At 38.3% G+C, this 18,624-nt stretch overlaps 2 protein-coding genes across 3 annotated transcripts in view; one reads left to right on the forward strand and one right to left on the reverse strand.

Moving 5' to 3' along the window:
* The first annotated feature begins 425 nt into the window (after window positions 1–425).
* SUV39H2 (suppressor of variegation 3-9 homolog 2) lies at window positions 426–10,729 on the forward strand. The gene is made up of 6 exons (XM_026091120.1): window positions 426–498; window positions 873–1,018; window positions 2,012–2,683; window positions 4,585–4,731; window positions 6,352–6,481; window positions 7,630–10,729. Exons 1-6 carry the CDS (start codon window positions 426–428, stop codon window positions 7,737–7,739), a joined length of 1,278 nt encoding a protein of 425 aa, XP_025946905.1. The 3' UTR covers window positions 7,740–10,729.
* Window positions 10,730–12,443: 1,714 nt separating this feature from the next.
* DCLRE1C (DNA cross-link repair 1C) overlaps window positions 12,444–18,624 on the reverse strand; it is a 13,690-nt gene continuing 7,509 nt past the window's right edge. For both annotated transcript variants that reach the window (XM_026091300.1, XM_026091299.1), the window contains 5 exons: window positions 18,045–18,181; window positions 17,828–17,882; window positions 16,224–16,312; window positions 15,265–15,365; window positions 12,444–13,451 (listed from right to left, as the gene is read on the reverse strand). In XM_026091300.1, the coding sequence (XP_025947085.1) occupies window positions 12,451–13,451; window positions 15,265–15,365; window positions 16,224–16,312; window positions 17,828–17,882; window positions 18,045–18,181 (1,383 nt within the window). In that variant the 3' untranslated portion in view covers window positions 12,444–12,450. The remainder of the gene's footprint in view (window positions 13,452–15,264; window positions 15,366–16,223; window positions 16,313–17,827; window positions 17,883–18,044; window positions 18,182–18,624) is intronic.

The following is an 18,624-nucleotide window of genomic DNA, read 5'->3' on the forward strand; positions in this document are numbered from 1 at the left end:
CGGCGCGGCGCGGAGGCGGGCTCCCCCCGAGAGGCGGGGGCGGCCGCGCCGGCCCTTTCCCGGCGGGGTGGGAGCCGGGGCCGCGGTGAGGCTCGGGGGAAGGGGGGAGCCGTCCTGTCTTGCGTGCCGGCCCTGCCCGGTCCCGGCGGGAGCCGGCGCAGGAGGCGCCGCCGCGGCCGCTAACCTCGGCTCCGGCGGGGCGAACGCGGAGGCCCGGGCCTGGCGTGTGGCTCCGGCGCTAAACTTCATCTACCCGCCCTCCCCCCCCCAGCAGTGTTTTCTGGATTCTCGCACGAGTTTGGCGCTCTCCCGTAGCCGCTCGGTAGTCTGTGGAGTGTAGCGTCCCTTTAAATCTTCCTAGCTGACAAGACATCGGCGATCCTTCTCGAAGAGTGCTTTGGGTCTGTCTTTCTCATACAGTCACCATGGTTGCATCGCAAATGCTTGATTTCCCCTTGCCTAACTGCACGTATCTGGCGGTCTTGCGAAGGAATGAAGGTTTCTTTGTAACTGTAGTTCAGTTCTGGGGTTCTTCATAGGAAAATTATTTAATTCTTAGTGTGGTTTTTCGCTTGTGAAAGGCTGCTGCTGCAGTGTCTGCCCTCTAAAAGGTTTTGTTGTTACTGATAAATATACATACTATTATATGGAATGAAGGTTCAGGCAGGGGATCGTTGACCTGTTTCACTTTCTGCACTACAGCAGGATTAAGTTTGACTTTCTGAAACACTGTAGCTGTACAAAAGACTCCATAGACTGCTATTACAAATGATAATCTGGGGACTTCGGGATAAGGCGAACAATCAAGTGCATAATGATTTCAATTTAGCTGAGACATTAAATAGGATTCTTTACCAATTTTCTTATTGTAGCTTGGTATGTGCCATGTCTAGCTTCACTTGAGACCCTCCAAGAATTATGTAGGAAGGAAAATCTCAGATGTAAATCCATTGGAATCACCAACAGGAATCTAAAGAGTTATGAGGTGGAATATTTGTGTGACTACAAGGTAGACGAGGTAAGAGAAATCCAGACCAATTTGATCACTCTTTCAGCTGAAGTTTGGAAGCAAGCAAAAGGTAGTTTTGCTGCTAATATAAAGTAGTAGGCTGTGAGGACAAAACTTTTGCTGATATCAAACAAAATATCTTTTAAACTTTGAACTGTAAACAGAAAGTGGTATATTTACCACTTTCATTATGTTGAAGGAAGGTCTATTTCTGAAATGATGGAGATGTTGGAATAAAAAAATGTTACACCCTTGTGTATCTGGAAGTAAAGGAAAATGTTGATGTCTTTAGGTTGTAGCTTGGTATGTATTATGATGCTTCTCCTCTGTTTGCAGGTAACAGTCTATTTTTCTCTTGAATATTGTTGTTCTTTGAAGAGTCAGGGCCGTGTGCTGCAACTGGATTTGTATGGCTTGATCTTGCCAGTGAAATTCAGTTTCAGAATTTGGCCTTGTTACAATTACTACAGTTATTTGGTCTTTTTTTAAAAGTGTAAAATGTATGCTTGTTGATTGTAAATACAATATTAAGTGTTTTGAATAGCTTGCTCCTTTAGGATGATGGTTGACATAACAAATAGTGGGTTGGGGTTTTTTGAGATTTGTTGTGTAAGTTTAGATTTTCTTTTCTGTATGTGATGTCACTGTATTCTGCTTGTGCATACAAGATACACAACTTACATAACTTTTTTAACAAACTAGCCTCTTGCTGGTGTAGCATTAGTGATTTGAGTTCTTTCCAGCTGTGTATTTCTTTGCCCCTAGAGGTGATATGCAGAGTGTGAAAAGTTGTGCTATCAGTTAACTTGCAAATGGAAAAATTAGTTTTCTTTTACCTTTCTCCCCAATCCTAACTGTTATGGGGACATCAAGACCTTCTTCACTGTATGCCGTTACTTAACTCTAGTGACTCTTTCGTATTTGTCTGTATACTCTGTGACGCTAGATTTCAGGAAACTGCCTGAAATGTGGCTAAATCTGTATCTGTTTCTGTATTTCAAGGGCACAGAATACTATCTTGTGAAATGGAAAGGATGGCCAGAATCTTCAAATACTTGGGAACCTTTGAAAAATCTGAAATGCCCATTGCTTCTTCAAAACTTTCTCAGTGACAAGAATGAATATTTATCTCGGGTAAAAGAAGGCAAAGCACTGAAAGTGAAAAACCATGTTAAAGCTTTGAAACCTGCAGTTGCAGATTACATTGTAAAGAAAGCAAAGCAAAGAATAGCTCTGCAGAGATGGAAAGAAGAACTTAACAGGAAAAAGAATCATAAAGGAATGATTCTTGTAGAAAACACTGTGGATCTTGAAGGCCCTCCTTTAGACTTCTACTACATTAATGAGTATAAACCTGCTCCGGGAATAAATGTAATAAATGGAATAACAACTGGCTGTGAATGCTCTGACTGCCCTGCTGAGAAATGTTGTCCAAAGGAGGCTGGATTTCTTTTGGCTTACAATAAACGAAAGAAGTTGAAAATCCAGCCTGGCTTGCCAATTTATGAATGCAATTCGTATTGTAGGTGTGGTCCTGACTGCCCTAATAGGATAGTACAGAAAGGTACACCATATTCTCTCTGCATCTTCAGAACCAACAATGGCCGTGGTTGGGGAGTAAAAACCCTCCAGAAAATTAAAACCAACAGTTTTGTGATGGAGTATGTTGGAGAGGTATGTATTTATCTCATATGGATAAATAATTTTAATAGAAGAAATAGGAAATTAGCTTAATAAGCTTTCTCCCCATTCTAACATTCCTTGGCTTTTGCTGTATAACAGATAGTATACTTTTGAGTACAGGAATACACTAAACAGGCCAGGAATACACTAAACAGACGTTCAGGTTGGCAGTAAGATTATATTGTGTTGCTCAAGACCTCCTCCATTCCCGAGCAATTGTAAAAGGTTAAACATGAAGAGAATACTGTTACTGAAGGGTTATTTTAGCTATGGGCCCTGACAGTATTTCTAAAGACAAATCCTTCTTTTCTTTCGTCAGTTGTATTCTTTATCCTTCCTGATCATCAGCTTTCATTATTGTAGCTTTTGCTTCCAGGGCCCTTTTAATACTGAACACGCTTCCCGGGAGCAGCTGTTATCAGATACCCCTCCCAGTCTATCAGACCATTTTTTTGTTTTGTGTGAACTTTTAAAATAGTAATTCCAAATATATTTGTTACTTTTGACAAACATCAAGAGCAAGACTTACGATATGGACATTAGAAGTAAAGTTCTGTTTAAAGTTGTATGGCATTAAGTAAACAGATTATTCTTGAGATTTTGTACTGCACTGTGTTTCTGGTTCAACCTCTGCTCTGCTTCAGGGCTCTTACATCAGTAGCTCTTGGCAGCCTTTCTGATCCCATCTATTGTATTTCTGCCACATAATCTGCCTTGCTACTAAGGCCACTCCGAATAATTTCTTTTGTCCCTTCTTACTATACTTATTATTATCTTCACTCTACTTCCTGCATGTTTCCTGTCCCAGACCTTCTGACTTGTCATGTTCATACCCTTTTTATAAAATCCTGCAAACAAGCAAGAGACCAGTTATTCAGAATATCTCCACTGATGATTTAATGCAGAAACATGGTTAAGTTATTTTACTGTTTAAAGCAAAGAATGTATATTTACCCTCACAACTGAATGTGCTGATTCCCTACAGCCAAGTAAGTTCTCAAGTCTGGTTTGTCTGAAGGATTTAAGAGCTTTCTCTTTTTGTGAAATTCTACTGTGTTTCATGTCTGTTTTGCTGCCAGATTGGGATTTCTTTGCTGAGTCTGCGCAGCAGAATACACTTGAAGTAACAGGCTGCAGATGAAGTTGCTTAAGTTGTTGCTTCTGTCGAAAGTGGCTGTAGTTGTTTTGCCCATTTGGGGAACTTCTAGATTTCTCCCTTGTGCTAGTATATACTGGCCTAATTGCATAGATCCAGCTTTGCGCAGTGATTGTATCTGTCCAAGTTGTCATGAAATCAGAAATTCTGCAGGGGCATTAAGGCCTTCCGTTACAGTAACAAATAGCAGGAAGAGATGCTTCTAGGAAGAGAAGAGATGAGTACAGGATGATAAATGTGACTTGGTTGTAAAGACTGATGTGTGTTGTATCTTCATCTGTACAAAGGGAGGGAGAGAGAGAGAAAGGAAACTTCTTTTTTGAAGTAATAAGGCTTTGGGGGTCTAAATGAAAAATTATGTGGTTAGAAACTTCAAGTAGAAACAATTGATTGTACCTATCGTCACCAAACACTTAAGAGATGGTGATGGTATTTTTTTCCTGAGACAGGGTAGTGCTGTGCATCAGCCATAGGAAAACTACGTCCAAAGAAGTCTTAGTCACTAACTAATTAGTTTAAATAGCTGTTTTTATGCATTCTTTATTCATTGTAGAGAGAACGCTGTCTTAACATCAAAACAATGAATGTGCTGGGTTTTGGGTTTTTTTTACCAAGTAAATGTAAGGTTTTTCTAACTTAATTGTGATTTGTTTGTTTGTTTTAATTAAGTAATAGTTAATAATATGACACAGGTTTTTTCTTTTTTCTTTTTTTCTTTTTCTTTTTTCTTTTTTAGGTGATCACAAGTGAGGAAGCAGAGAGACGAGGCCAGCTCTATGACAACCAGGGAAATACATACTTGTTTGATTTGGACTATGACTCAGATGAATTTACAGTAGATGCAGCTCGATATGGAAATGTGTCCCACTTCGTGAATCACAGTGTAAGAACTTGTTTTGTATACTAAGAACTTGGGGAATTATTCAAATTGCACAAAAAACATCTTCACCTTTTACAAATATTTGCTTATCATAGTCACAGTTCTTTCTGGAGTAATTTGTTTCATGCCAATACAGTTCAGTTAGTTAAATAATATAATATAATACAATATTAGACTGGAATAGTTGCCCTTTATTCAGAGTAAGACTACTGATTACAAAAATCTGCAAATGACAGGCTGCCCAAACTGGACATATGGTGGGACTGGGATTGTCACTGAATTTCCAGCACATCAGGTGCTGGTTCTAGACAACCAAAATGGTTTTCTTTTCAAGTGACTAAAAGATCTGATGTATGAAAAATATTTAATAAAATCAGTAAAGAGGCAAAGATGATGGGAACTCTTGGATTCTTTGTGGCTAGGTGGGGTGGGGTTTATTAAATGTCATCCTTCAAAAATTGGTACAGGAAAGAACAAAATTTTCTATCCTTTCTCTGGTATTTCTCTCCTGTAGATACCATTTTCCCCCCTCACTACCAAATCTAAACTTGGCAGAGAACTTGGAAGTAAACTTTAAACAGGATATTTTTATAGTGTTTTATTTCCTGTTCAACTGAAATACCTAAGACTAGAAGACTGAACTGCATTTAAAAAGTGAATTATAATAACTCTTAATTCAGGAATGATTTATTTCTTACTGATTTAGTGTTTGTGAGGAATACAATTGACATTCAACAAATACAGTAAATTCATGTATTTTCTCCATATTTGTGAGCTGCTGACATCATTTGTATTTTGTGTAGGCTTGTTAGGGAGAAGGCCAAGAAAGAGTTTTAGATAATCCTGGGGAGTTGGACCAAAGTAGTCTTGTACCTGAGTGTAAAGTTAAAAGTCAAGTTTCATGCCTGATTTTTTAATATGGGATATTTTGCATTCTTAAAGAGCAAAAAAAAAGGAATGCTTAGAGTTTTACAGACTGTCTCAGTCACTCTGACTTCTGACAATCTAGAAGAAGTGATAAAGTAATGTTTAGTCTTGCTTAGTGTGTTTGACCCCCTCCGCCCCGCCCATAGCAGATAATTCAGAAGCCAAGCAGATTAGCAATTAAAAGTAGAAATTTACCCATAGTATCAAAATACTATTTCTGGCCTGGAAACAACGCTTAAACTTAAATACAGAATAGTGAATATATATGGCATGAAAATGGGTCATCTACCTGTTCTTTCACCTTTAATTCTTTTGTGGGTTTTGTTAGTAAAACTTACCTCTGAGTGTAGCTTGAATTGCTTTAAGTTTTGTCATCTTTTTTTCCCATATTTTGAAGTTAAATTTTTTTTTTTTTTTAAATAGGCTGTTGCATGTTAATGGAACCTACATGCTGTGTAAAGGTTACTTCTTAAAAGAAGTCTACTTGAAGATATGAATGTTCTGTTAATGCTGTTTACAAGAATGTGACTTGTTGATTTCGGGAGATAATTTGATTCAAACTTTTATCATTGAGAGAATAACCGGTGCTTCCTTTCCTGTGACCATGGTTTATTTGCACAAAAAGTTTCACTGCTTTCCTGAATATCTGAAGTGTTTATTTTTTTAACAGAAACTACATTAATTTTTGCCTTACAGTGTGATCCGAATCTTCAGGTCTTCAATGTGTTTATTGATAACCTTGATCTGCGTCTTCCTCGGATAGCACTGTTTTCTACAAGAACCATCAAAGCTGGAGAAGAGCTAACCTTTGATTATCAGATGAAGGGTCTGTAGATCTTTAAAACTTTTTTTGTGTGGGAGGTGTGGTTTACTAGCTGATTTTGTTGCAGCCTGATAGCAGTATATTAGGTCAGGCACTGCATCTCACTAATACAGCTGTGTGGATTCTAGAACAGAAATTATCTCATTGAGTTGTAGCACAGACGAGCAAACAGAAGATTCTGTGTGTTCCCTGCCTCTGGTATATTATGTCCTTCAGCATCCCTAGGTCAGAGGAAGGGATTGTGGTTGGAAACCTTCACAAGCCAACTTGTTTGGAAGATTTGTCACAAGGATGCTCAAAAGAACGGTTAGGACAAAAACATGTTTTTTCAAACTGTATCCAAACTTTCCCTTATTTAAACTGGCATTTCAGATAGCCTATTTTCTAAGTAATCTCCTTAGATGCAACTGCTGGTGACAGTTACAAAGAAAACAACAGCATGGTCTAAGGTGTATCGTAGGTTTGTGTTTGTATTCTAGTGTTTGTGGGCCTCAGCTGTGGACGTAGGTCCATGGTGCAGAAGTTTAGAAAGGAGGAGAGAAGGTCCAAAGTCTACAATTGTTTTGCTGAGTTGAATACATTGATCATTATGCAGAGAATTCAGGAAATAAATTTCTTTGTAAAATGTTACTAGCTCTTTGATAATTGATCTTCTGTTCAGGACTTCCTTCATTTTTTTCCAAAATAAAATAAAATTCTGAAGTCTTGCTAACAGTGATTTTCTTTGTGTCAAACTTTGCTGTTGTGGCTAAGTGATTGCACGCAATATATTGCATTCCTAGCAATTTAGTTTGCATGCAAATACTGACAAATTGATCATATTTAAATCTCTCCTTAAAACTCCTCTTTTTGTAGTACCTGTGACACTAATGTTCAAGGCAGGCTGAAGTCTCAGCTGATCAGTATTGGTATGGACCTAAGGATACAAGGCCCAAGTTCTTTGAGCTTTTGATTCTGATATGTATGCTAGGTGCTGGATAAGTAAGTAGTTGTAACGAATGTCAGTAGAATTTGCACTTAGCTTCACACACAGTTCTTTGAAGAACCAGGGTGGTAGAAAGCCTTTGCCTGTCTTGGATACATTGCACATTTTCAGTTGTGGTTTTTGTTTGTTTTTTAAGCTTCCTTATTTGCATTTGTCTGTGTCACAGGTTCAATAGATCTGACTTCGGACTCTGCTGATGGTCTTAGCCCCTCGAGAAAGAGGATCAGAACTGTCTGTAAATGCGGAGCTGTGTGTTGCAGAGGCTATCTCAACTGAGTTCTGGTATCCAAAGTCACAAATACCTTGTTCTCTTTTAAGTGGATTTTAAGAAGACTGTTCTCTCACACATATTTTAGAGTGTTTTTACATCTAATATAAACAAGTGCGATGAAAACAAGGCATTACATTCGTATTTGAAATGGCACTGGCCAAAGAAAGAGATCTAGTGTTACAGGCAAATATGAAACCGATAACATGGATTAAAAGTCGGTTTTTTTCTAGCACTGTTATTTAGGAAGCAGTAAAACGTATGTGAAGAGAACTCTTTAAGATGTACCTTGATTTGAATGTTCAGTATGAGCTTACAGCCCTAGGCCTTTTAGGAGCTGATTTCAGTGGGATGAAGGGATGTTATATACTTTGTGTACCTTGCAAAGACAAGACTGAAGGCATTGTATTTAAGTCCTAAATCACAGCTAACAGTCCTCTTGCTTTTTTTTGCTGTTTAAAAGAAAAGCTTCAAGAGATTAGCAATAACATTTATGGCACCATGGTAAAGGATTAAGGAAAGCCATCAGACTTTGTCTAGATGAAGGTTCACAGGAATAAAGATTTTCAAATGTCCATGGAACTCCACGCAAGTAAAGTCATTGGCATTAGCAGATTCTGGATGTAAAATCAGAGTCGCAAAATAAACATTTTTACTTGATGTTATGTTATTTAGAAGTTTAACGAATAGAAATTTTAAATTCTTATGTTCTCATTTTTAGTTAGGATCATATAGAAGGTCTGTAATTCTACAGAGAATTTGTAAATATCAGATTATTGGTAGCAACATATACTGTTTGTTTTCATTGTAGAAATTTGGCAGTCATTGCTGAAACAAATTACTGGTTACAATGTGGAAATAGAAAACAAAAGAATAGGGAAAGCAGCCCCGTTGTTTAACAAAGCTGATGCATTATGGAGATATACTTGGTTATCTGTTTAGGTACAGAAATATCCTGGGAAATGATTTGTATTCACAACTGTTTCTGATTAAGTTTTTACATACTGTGACTTTTTTTATCTAGTAACAGATTTTTAAGATATTAGGCCTCTTTTTTCTTGTTGCAAAAATGTTAACTTCAGTGAAGTTAGACTAGGGGTGAGTTTACCTACCTGTTGTAGACATTCGTAAGATGTTTTGAATGTAAAGGCTGAGAAATACACTTTGCTTCAGCTGCTTGAATCTTTTTTTCTGATCATCTTAAAGTTGTGTTGATTTATTGATAATGTATGCTAAGTTTTGCTTGGCTTCAAAAACACCGAAGAGCAGTTGAGTTAGGTTATGAGTAGAGTTACAGCCATGGTTCATACTCCAGGGATGATTTAAGTGTTTTATGCTCATGATTAAAAGCTTGTAAAACTTGCATACCGCTTACAAATCATGTAAATGTTGGTAGGGTCAGGCAGAATAATGTTGCTCCATAAATGGATGCTAGCTATGTATCATAGGTCAGCTAGTTACCTTTATAAGGTACACAGCTGTTGGCTCAGGTGAATGAAGTCAAGTACCCAGCATATAATAATTTACTTAATTTGTTAGAAAATGCCTTAAATTCTATGTTAATTCCTAGCACTCCGACAGGAGTGTTTAAAAGGATAATACAGGTTGTTGATTAAGAAGCACAGTTGCATTTGCACTGAAGATCCTGGCTCTTTGGCAGAAAGCGAAATTTTATATGCTACTAGACAAAATCAGTATCATGGTTGGGATGAAGAGTGAGGGCCATTGGAAGTGCTTTGTAAGTTTTGTAATCTACAGAGAGATACACCTTGAAATACATACTTTATATTGTTTAATGATAGGAGAAAGCTTGCCCAGATTTAAAGGTATCTGACATTACCAGGCTTGCCTGTATCCACACTTGGATAAATGCTGAATCTAAACAAACTTTATAAAAGATTGTTAGAGGCATGATATGATAAAAATTAAGTGGAATGTGGAGCTTTAATGTTAACAAACTCTAGACGAACTTATATCATTTGGAATCATTAGGTTTTCTCTTGCATGTAGCCCGATTCAGCGATGCATTCCATGTGGATGGAATCTGTGATCTCCAGCTCCTTAATCTGCTGCAGATCTGCAGCCTTTCCTGTTGGTTTAGGATTGCAAGAGTGGCTGTGGCAAGAAGCAGATTCCTTGCCAAATCAGTTTCTCTACTCTCCTGGACAAAATGACATAGGGGTGATTTGACTCTCTTCTTTTGTTTATGCCCATGCCCAGTTTGACTTAAAAATCACAAGTAAATGCATTTTAAAAGACAAAGTTTTACTAGTTGTACTTGAGTTTAATGTCTGCCTTTTCTCAAGGCAGTATATGTTATCACCAGCATTGAAATAACACTGCTGTTCTTTAAGGATATGTATGTTACCTCTTTGTGCGATAAATAAAGGACCTTTAACTTAGACTGTGGGAGGTAACAGTATTTTGTATTTATTTGAATTAAACCCATGGATCCAGTTTCTAATTTAGAACCTTAAACAGTATTTTCTATTTACAGTGCATTTCAGTTTGCCATCTGTCAATTAGCTGAATGGGACACTGTGTCACTTTTAAAACTCCTTTTGCTGTTTTCATGAGTTTAGGGGGAAAATTGCCAAATTGGAAAAGGAGAAAAAGCTATTTTCAATTTCTTAAGGAGCCTAAACCAGCCTAGCTTCTGCCCTTGTTTTGCTTTGTGGTCTGTTAGCTTCATCACGGCCACCAGTTCAGCTGTGTAAATGCACATCTTAGTGACTGGTAACCTGTGATCTGTCCTCTGGCTGGTTTTTTTAGGTAGCAGAACTAATGCTGCAAGATCATCTGTAAGAAAAGCTATTATGTATTTATTTAATCTCAAAGTTAAGTCAATCTTTTGGTTATTTCTAATGTATGTTTTAGGACTGTGTACGTTAGAATATGCAGTTTGTAAGCTCAGGAACATTTTCTTTTCATATTGTGTGATCTCTAGTATTGCTATCTTCCTATAGTTTTTGATAAAATAAATTAAATTTAGTTTTTCCTCTGTTGTTGTCATTCTTAAAAATCTGTCAATTAACTGTAGATGAAGCAGTAGAATTTACTTTAGAACTGCACCCTGTTACTACGTTCCTGTACCCAAGTTCTGTAGCACTGTAAAGCCTGTAGTTTAGCAAAGGGCATGAGTAAGTAACGTGTTTCCTATTCAGTTTATGCTCATAAGAACTGGTATAAAATTTCATTGATATGTCTAAAGCAGACTGGATTCTGTTAAATTTAACCACTCTGTAAACTCAGCCCTAAACTTAAATGTATTACAAAGCTAAGGAAATATGCCGACAGAAGATACTATGCTCTGTATGTCCTTATGCAGCAGAGGTAGTTACAACAGCAATTACAATCACTTAAAGCCTGCTTAAAAAAAAAAAAAAAAAATCTACTGATAGATCCAAATTATGATTTAAAAAAAAGTCCCAGAACCTAGGAAAAGAACGGGCAAGGTGACAATGGAAAAACAGGTGGACTTGAATATCCTTGAAATTGTACATAAATGATAGCGATTATTCATGTATCTCTTGTTTTTCTGACACTGTTCCCAGTAGCAGAATCCCGGCTGGTTTAACATTCACATTTCATAGAAGATGGTATAAAAAGTAAAATGTACACAGAGAAGAGCTATAATACCAAAAGTCTTTTAAATTCTTTGGGACTTAAGACCTCATGGATGGGAAATGTCATGGATTTTTAGAGATGACTTCTGTTGTTTTGGTATTGTCACAGATACCGAAACTTAGTTAGTTATCAAGGCAAATGTCTATTGTCTTGATTTAAAAGATGAAAATCCGAACACGACTTAGTTTAATGAAGTCAATGGAATGTTGCAGAGGAGGCAAAACTGGGTAACATAAGAGATCCTTAAGCAACATAACAGAATCTGTCCAGGATAACAGGTTAACTTCTGTTACTATGACTTAGCCTCCTAAGCAGGCTACTTGTGGTAGCTTTTGAACCAAAATCCCATGGGATTATATTTTTAAATAGTTTCAAAAGACAATTTGGAACAAATGAAAATACCAAGGAAGTGATAAGTTCTTTACAATGAGTCAGATTTAAAATCATAGACATTGATTTATTGTATCTTGTTAAGGTGTTAAACTGGGTGACAACACTTGCTCAGATTAAAGAGAGACTGCTTGAAAAGAACAATTTGATTAAAAAAAACCCCTAACTTTGCTCAATAATTTTCTATTCTATGCTGCAGTTTTTTTTTAAAAAAAGTGAAAACTCAGATCTCATACAGCTGAAGTGTAACTACTATATTTGCATGATCATTCATGAAAAGGGGCACATTCTTTTCTACAGTTAAAAATATGACATTTTATTAAAGCTTGAGATCACACACATCTGTATCAAAGGCAAACTCTTAGAGTTTATGATTTAAAAAGGAGAGGAAAAAACCCACTAAATTTCATTTAGTGTTCCAGTCTTAGTTTTGTCTGGTCTAATTTCTGTCCACTTACGCTCCTAGAGAACTGAACTGTATGAGGTAGAAGGCTTTTGTAGTCCCTTTGAGGAATGCTTTCTTTTTGATATTTCATGGAAGGAAAAAGAGGCTGCAACTGTCTATTTATGATAGTTATATATGTCTGAAGAACTGCATAGATTAGTGTGCAAGAAAATACTTAGCACTAAAGATGGTATTTGGGGGGTTTAAAGAACAAATTTCAGTATTTATTTTCCTGATGTAATCACTTAAGCCTGTTTTCAGAAGAGATTTTTTTCATTCAGTATGTTTTCACCTGCTGCTAGCTTCCTATATAAACAGTGCAGTTTATCTGGCTGAGGTAGTTCAGCATCAGGAGTCGATGGAATTTCAAAGTCAGAAGAGCTCTGAGAGTCTTTCTTCAGTTCTAGATCAGGAGTCCTGGAATTGTCATTTACTTCAAATAGCTCATCCTGAATTCGAGCACTGCTAGTTTCTGCATCTTTCTCATGGTCTTTGCTTTTCAAGTCATGGACAACATCATATGCAGAAGATCTGTTTTGCCCCATTGGCTTCCCTCTACTGTTTTCAGCCTGATTATCTTTGGTGGTTTCATGCAATATAGAGACTCCTGTTCTGCTCCCACCTTTGTTGAAGCAGCTGAAGTCAGAGGCATTTCTCTCTTGGGAGGTAATGAGTACTGTGTCCATTTGGCTATCCCAGCCTTGGCTCCCCTGCTCTGATATGTGCGTTGACTGAGAAGAATTTTGGGAGGAGATGTGTGTTGAGTCACTTACTCCATCTGAATCACTGAAGAGTGACTGGGACCCACCAGCATCTGCTGAAGATGGGAAGTTGTCCTCGTTTTCAGAGCTTTCATCTATTCTGTTACACTTAAAAAACGCATCCCAGCGGGGTAAGTGTGCATTAGACTCCTGCTGGTCACCAGTTACTCCAGAGGTCAAGTCAGATTGTTTTTTTCCACTGGAATTTGATGCAGATGTGGCACCTGGCTCATGGGAAAGAACTTCAACTGTATTTTCTTCAGATTCTTCTTCATCATCATCATCTTCCGCATCATCATCATCGTTGGATTCCTCACAATCCATGAAGTCTACCTTGTGAGAGGTGTATGTTGTGGTTGCTTTGTAACTTTCTGTGTTCTCTTTGGTTCCTTCTGTGTTTTCACATGGTGTTGTCTTAAATGACCTGCTCTTTGCCTGCTGTTTCGGAATCTTAGGCCTTACAGAAGTTAGTTCTGTATCAAAGAGATCATCTTCATCTGTCGAGAGAAGAATCAAATCAGTCGTACTAAGAACACTTATTCCAAATAATTTAGCAGAGACTTGAGAAGAGGATTTTTTAAAAAATTCCTTTAGTAAAGAAAGGAAAGAGTTCTTTAATTGAGATGGAGGCTTAGCAGGGCATTACAAAGTTTACTGTACAAAAGATCACTTTCAGTAGCATTTGCCTTGACTTGTCTAGCACAGCGCCTTACAAGGGAAGCTGTTAGCTGTCACCTTCCATATAAGCTACAGCAATTGGTTCTACCATTTTGGTTTGTATTACTCAAACAATGTTGTTGGTACCTGTCAGAGCCTTCTTCTTTGATCAGAGGCATAACTGAGTTTTGAAAGTTTTAGCATTCTACTGAACAGATACACTGATAAAGAGAATCCTTCTACATAATGACCTTCAGAATCATCTTGAATTATTCAGTAATTATTTGTAGGGATTTAAAAAATGAGTTTCAGATACTGTTTAAAAAAAAGTGGGTTGCATATTAGCAAAATAAAGTGTTTCTTCTCTCTTGTCCACCCCCCCCCGGTCACAATGTCGAATGTTACTTGTATTAGGAGACACCTTTAATCAAAGCAGTAATGGAGTCTCTGGAGGTGTCAAATGACTAGGGAGTTCTTGTTCCTGAAAAAGCTCACCTAATTTCTTTCATGTTTTGAGTAAAGGTTGACTCAAACAGAGCAAACAGTCGGATGCAACAGTTTTAAGCTGACAAGGCAGGCATCCCTACCTCTGGCCTTTATGTGCCTGGTGCAGATCAGATGTAGCCCTCATAGACAGTGATGTAGCTTAAGTGAATCAGACCTCGGTCATGTTTTGCCTGGACTACATCAGCCTCACATACTCGGTGCTTCAGGAACAGCTGCAGAGAATGCAGTGGGCCCAAAGTTGCCTTCTATTTCCTGACTAGCTTTCCAGAGGCTACAGAATTTATCTACTGTCGTAGATGAAGAAAAAAAAAGGTAGTGGGTGCTAAAAAGCCAATTGTTTGGGATAATGAAGTAGAGCAATTCCACTGGCATACCACTCTATCCCCCCACCACATGTTATGTGATACGGAAAAAGTTAGTTCTGTTAGGAACAACTTTGCTAGGGATGGTCTAGGACTGGAATGGAGTTGCTCTAGAAGCTTAAAGGGCTATCAAGCTTTAAGCACATTTTAAGATCACAAACTTGTTAGACTCCAGTCCAGGGCAGACATAAGAAGGCCAGTGTCTGTTGTGTATATTCCTGCACTATTGAAAGTCACTCAGAAACCATAGTGATAATGATGAAAGAGGCCCGCAAGGGCAGGAAAGCCCACATAGAACAATTTGTACCACCTTGTATTTGCCATAGTAGTAGTTAAGGGGCAGTAATAAAGACTGCATTCACTGTAAGTTGACAGCATAGTTGTAGTTCGCTACTAAGTGAACTGTATGAGTTAACACTGGGATTATTTTTAAAGCAAAGCACATCATCAGGCCCGGCCACCTCAGAACAGCAACGGATAACTTCAGGGCGAGTCTGCTACTGTTTCAGGTTTTATCTGAATTAAAAGTTCACTTTTACACAATTAGTCCTCCATCATTCTCATGAAAAGTACGTTGATTTCATTTATATTTCTCCTTTCTAACTGTATTTCTTCTGTTGCTTTGTATACAGACATACTAGTGAGCACCACTGCTGTTGGCATTTGTTTATGAGGGGTGGCTTGCCTGCTCTGCTTAGTCTCAAGACATTCAGTTAAGGCACAGTGGCACCAGAAAGTTCATGAAAGGTTTGGTCACAAAACTTGGCTCTTAAAGAACTTTTACCTGTGTCAGATAAGTCTGTTTTGTGGACTCTCTTCAGTGTTCCTAAGGGCTTGTATTTGGGTTCCATGTTTCTTCTGTATGATCTGCATAATGGCTTTAATCTGAGAGGAATATGAAAGTCAGTATTTAGAGCTCAGTAGATACATTTTCAGGAGCAAAAGTAAAACTTTTAACTTGATCCAGGTACAGTGCTTCACGCCTTTCATAAGCAGTGCAGCAAGCTGCAAATACAGCAAGAGCTGGGGAAAAGCTCTTAATTCTTTGGTGAGTTTAGCCAGTTTAAAGGCAGTAATCTGTCATTTACCTTACAGCAAGCACCGTTTCAAAACTGTCTTTTAGTCCCTTGCTTGGGGAGACAAGATGACAGGGATCCAAATATTTGGTTTTAATCAACAATAGTGAAGTATTTCTTTTCTTATTAAGAAAAAAAAAAAAAGGAGCAAAGAATGAAGTCCTCATTTTGTTTGGACCCTGTGTGACCACTACTCTTCTGCACTCCGTAAGGGCAATTTCTAAGCTGCCAACCTCTGTAGCAGGACAAGAGTACAGGCCTTTGTGCTATGATACCAGGGTGCTTGTACAGAGGCTAGGAGTTCAAGTCCCCAGAGAAACTCTGTTTAAGGGAAGCTTGCCAGAGGTAGCAGTGACATAGCAGCGTGTCACAGAATAAAGAAAATAGGATACACATTCAGATACTACCCAAATATAATTATCAGAAAAGCATCTATACATGTGTGTGGAATAGAAACTCTCAGACTTAGCACAACACACAAATGCTCTTCAGAAAGCTGAAGTTTGCAGAAGGACTGAATATAGAAAGAATAGGACTGAATGAATTAGCAGAAGAAAAGTAAACCAAAAAGCATGGGCCTGCTTGAGAGTCTGAGCCTCAGGAGAGAAGATGTCTTGACAGTAACAGAGGTTAGATCACCTCCATTCACCAGCCAGCTGCCACTTACATTTCAATAACTTTGTCTTCTGTCAGACCCACTGGCAATACATTGGGATATATGTTCACAGGACAGATATAGTTCAAGAAATCCTTAATCTAAATTGAAGAAAAGGAGAAACAGTAACAAATTACACCAACAGTTAATGATTCCACTTAATGGCAGCACTGATCAAAGCACAGAATGAGTACTCCAGATGTCTCATGCAAAGACCAATACAACCCATGAGCCAAACACTATCAGAGTGAATAGCTTTGTAAGAAGAGAACAGGTTGGAAAAGGATGCTGAGTATTCAGTCTCACCTAACTACCCCGTGGCAATATGAACTACACAGACCATCAATACCTTTGAAAGAAAAGATTAGATAAACCCATGCTGGTGACTCCAACATGTTCCTAGGGAACATGATCCAGTCCTTGCTGCTATAGATCTTTTCATTAGATCTGCATTTTTCTTACTGGACTAGTCACTAGTTGTGCAGATCGGAGTGTTCCCTTCCTCTTTGTTCTAGCCCTACATATTCAAAGACTTTTTTCAAGTCTCCCTTCAGTCCTCTGTAAAAAGACCATATCACAAAACACATCACTTGCCCAAGCCTTCCTTGCTCTCACTGTTGTCTTTTGGATGCTTCCAGACCACAAATTTCTTGAAGAACTGTGTCCAGTTTTTGGCACTCCACTTCAAATGAGGCTTTATCAGTGCTGCGAGTTGAAACTACTTGCATGTTTGCAGACTGTATTCCTATCTACACACACCAGTAGGACCCGTCCAATTTTTGCACGAGGAGGTGTAACTCTCTTTCTTACTCACGATATACTATAGCCCCCATATTCTGCCAGCAGAGCTGCCATATGGTAGGTACTACTTCTTGGGGCTTCCATTTAAAATTCTGCAAGGCAAGGCAGAGGAAATCAGAATCATTAACTGGGTATCTTAATAGCAAGAGCATCTTTCTAGGGCGCTGAATAGTGTCCATTTTGTATGTGCAATGCTTTGTGACAGGCTGATTGTTAGCTCTGATCCAGTTTCATTTCAGCTTAAGTTTCGGATGAGAGAGAAGTGTTTTAAGAACTGTATCAAGTCATATGAAATGAAGGTGTGTGATCCTGGAGAGGGTGCTGCAATGACCCATTTAATTTTAGTCTTCAATGCAAAAAGAGGAGTAACAGTGGCTGCTAAGATGCAGAAAATTCTACTGGAATGCGTGGGCACAGGAGAGAAGTCAAACCAACCCAAAACTGAGTCACAGCAGATAAACACAGTAATGAAAGCCCAAACTCCAAGCTTTACAAGTATACTACAGTTACAGTGTTCTAACATAAAAAGGCAGTCAAACAATTGTAGCAGTAACCTATACTTCCAGCACAGAGGACAAGCAGAATAGGTTTGTAATCCTGCCATACCTTAACATGTTCTTCTGCAGCTATATTAAAACATTGCCAGTTTTGGGACATCCCTGTATTCAGCATCCAGAACTTCCTATTCCCTTATGTCTCATTACTGAAAAGATTTTTTTTTTTTGTGACAAGTCGGGTCACCCACTCCAAAGTGATCAGAACTAGTTTAAATTTTTTGTTTGTCAGTGTCTGCTCAGTAATACAAGTTTACAAACCTCGCTGTATGAAGAGTGAAAAGAGAAACAAGCTCTGTATGAACTCTCCCCAGTCCTAAAAAAAGAGGAGACACAAAATTAGGTAATCTGTCTTCATGCTTGCTTAACAGGCAAGCACAGGCTACTCTTAAGTAGTCCATTTTGAGTCTCAGTTATAAAAAACTGAGGCAAGATTCACACCTGAAATAACAGGTTTCCATATGGCCCAAATGCTCACCTCACTATTACATCAGTTTTTTTGTTCCTTTCTCCAAACCACATAGTGGAGGGTTTGATGCTAATTATGTGCAAAGGAGTTCCATTTTGGGAAGTCACTCCACATGGCAGTCGGTTCCCTCGAAAATAGTCATCATCCTGTCAAATGAAAAAGGAAAACTAGTGCAATCCTGACCTTTTTTTTGGTCAGAAATTAAGCACCATGTCAAGCCAGACCAATTTTTCATCCATCTTCTAACTCTTTTGGAACACCACCTCTTTGCTGATGCCTCTTGCTTCCATAGTGTAGCTGACAAAGCAAATCGAACATCAAGAGCTACATCCCTGTGTGTCACCTCCAGTTCTACTTGTGCTCCTCCAGATTGAAGTATGCAGCTTTGTAAGTGTCCTGGGAAGGGAAGGCCATAAACTACCAGCAAACTATTTGCATGGCTGCAGGAGGCATCACATAGGCTGCTTTAGATGCATTTAAATGGATAACATCCGACCTATCTCACTTCATATTACAATAAAATTTTCAAGTTTCAAATATAATTATTTCTAGCATCAGCAAGTATCTTTTTTTTTTTTTTTTTTTTTTT

This window comes from Apteryx rowi, unplaced genomic scaffold (assembly GCF_003343035.1).
Source record: "Apteryx rowi isolate R43461 unplaced genomic scaffold, aptRow1 scaffold_9, whole genome shotgun sequence".
NCBI classification, from domain to species: Eukaryota; Metazoa; Chordata; class Aves; order Apterygiformes; family Apterygidae; genus Apteryx; species Apteryx rowi.

Excerpts from the sequence above, each read along its gene's own strand:
- SUV39H2 (XM_026091120.1), top strand. The coding sequence starts at position 426 with ATGGTTGCATCGCAAATGCTTGATTTCCCCTTGCCTAACTGCACGTAT. Across the intron at positions 1,019-2,011 it reads GTGACTACAAGGTAGACGAG|GGCACAGAATACTATCTTGT; the intron begins GTAAGAGAAATC and ends CTGTATTTCAAG. Across the intron at positions 6,482-7,629 it reads CTTTGATTATCAGATGAAGG|GTTCAATAGATCTGACTTCG; the intron begins GTCTGTAGATCT and ends TCTGTGTCACAG.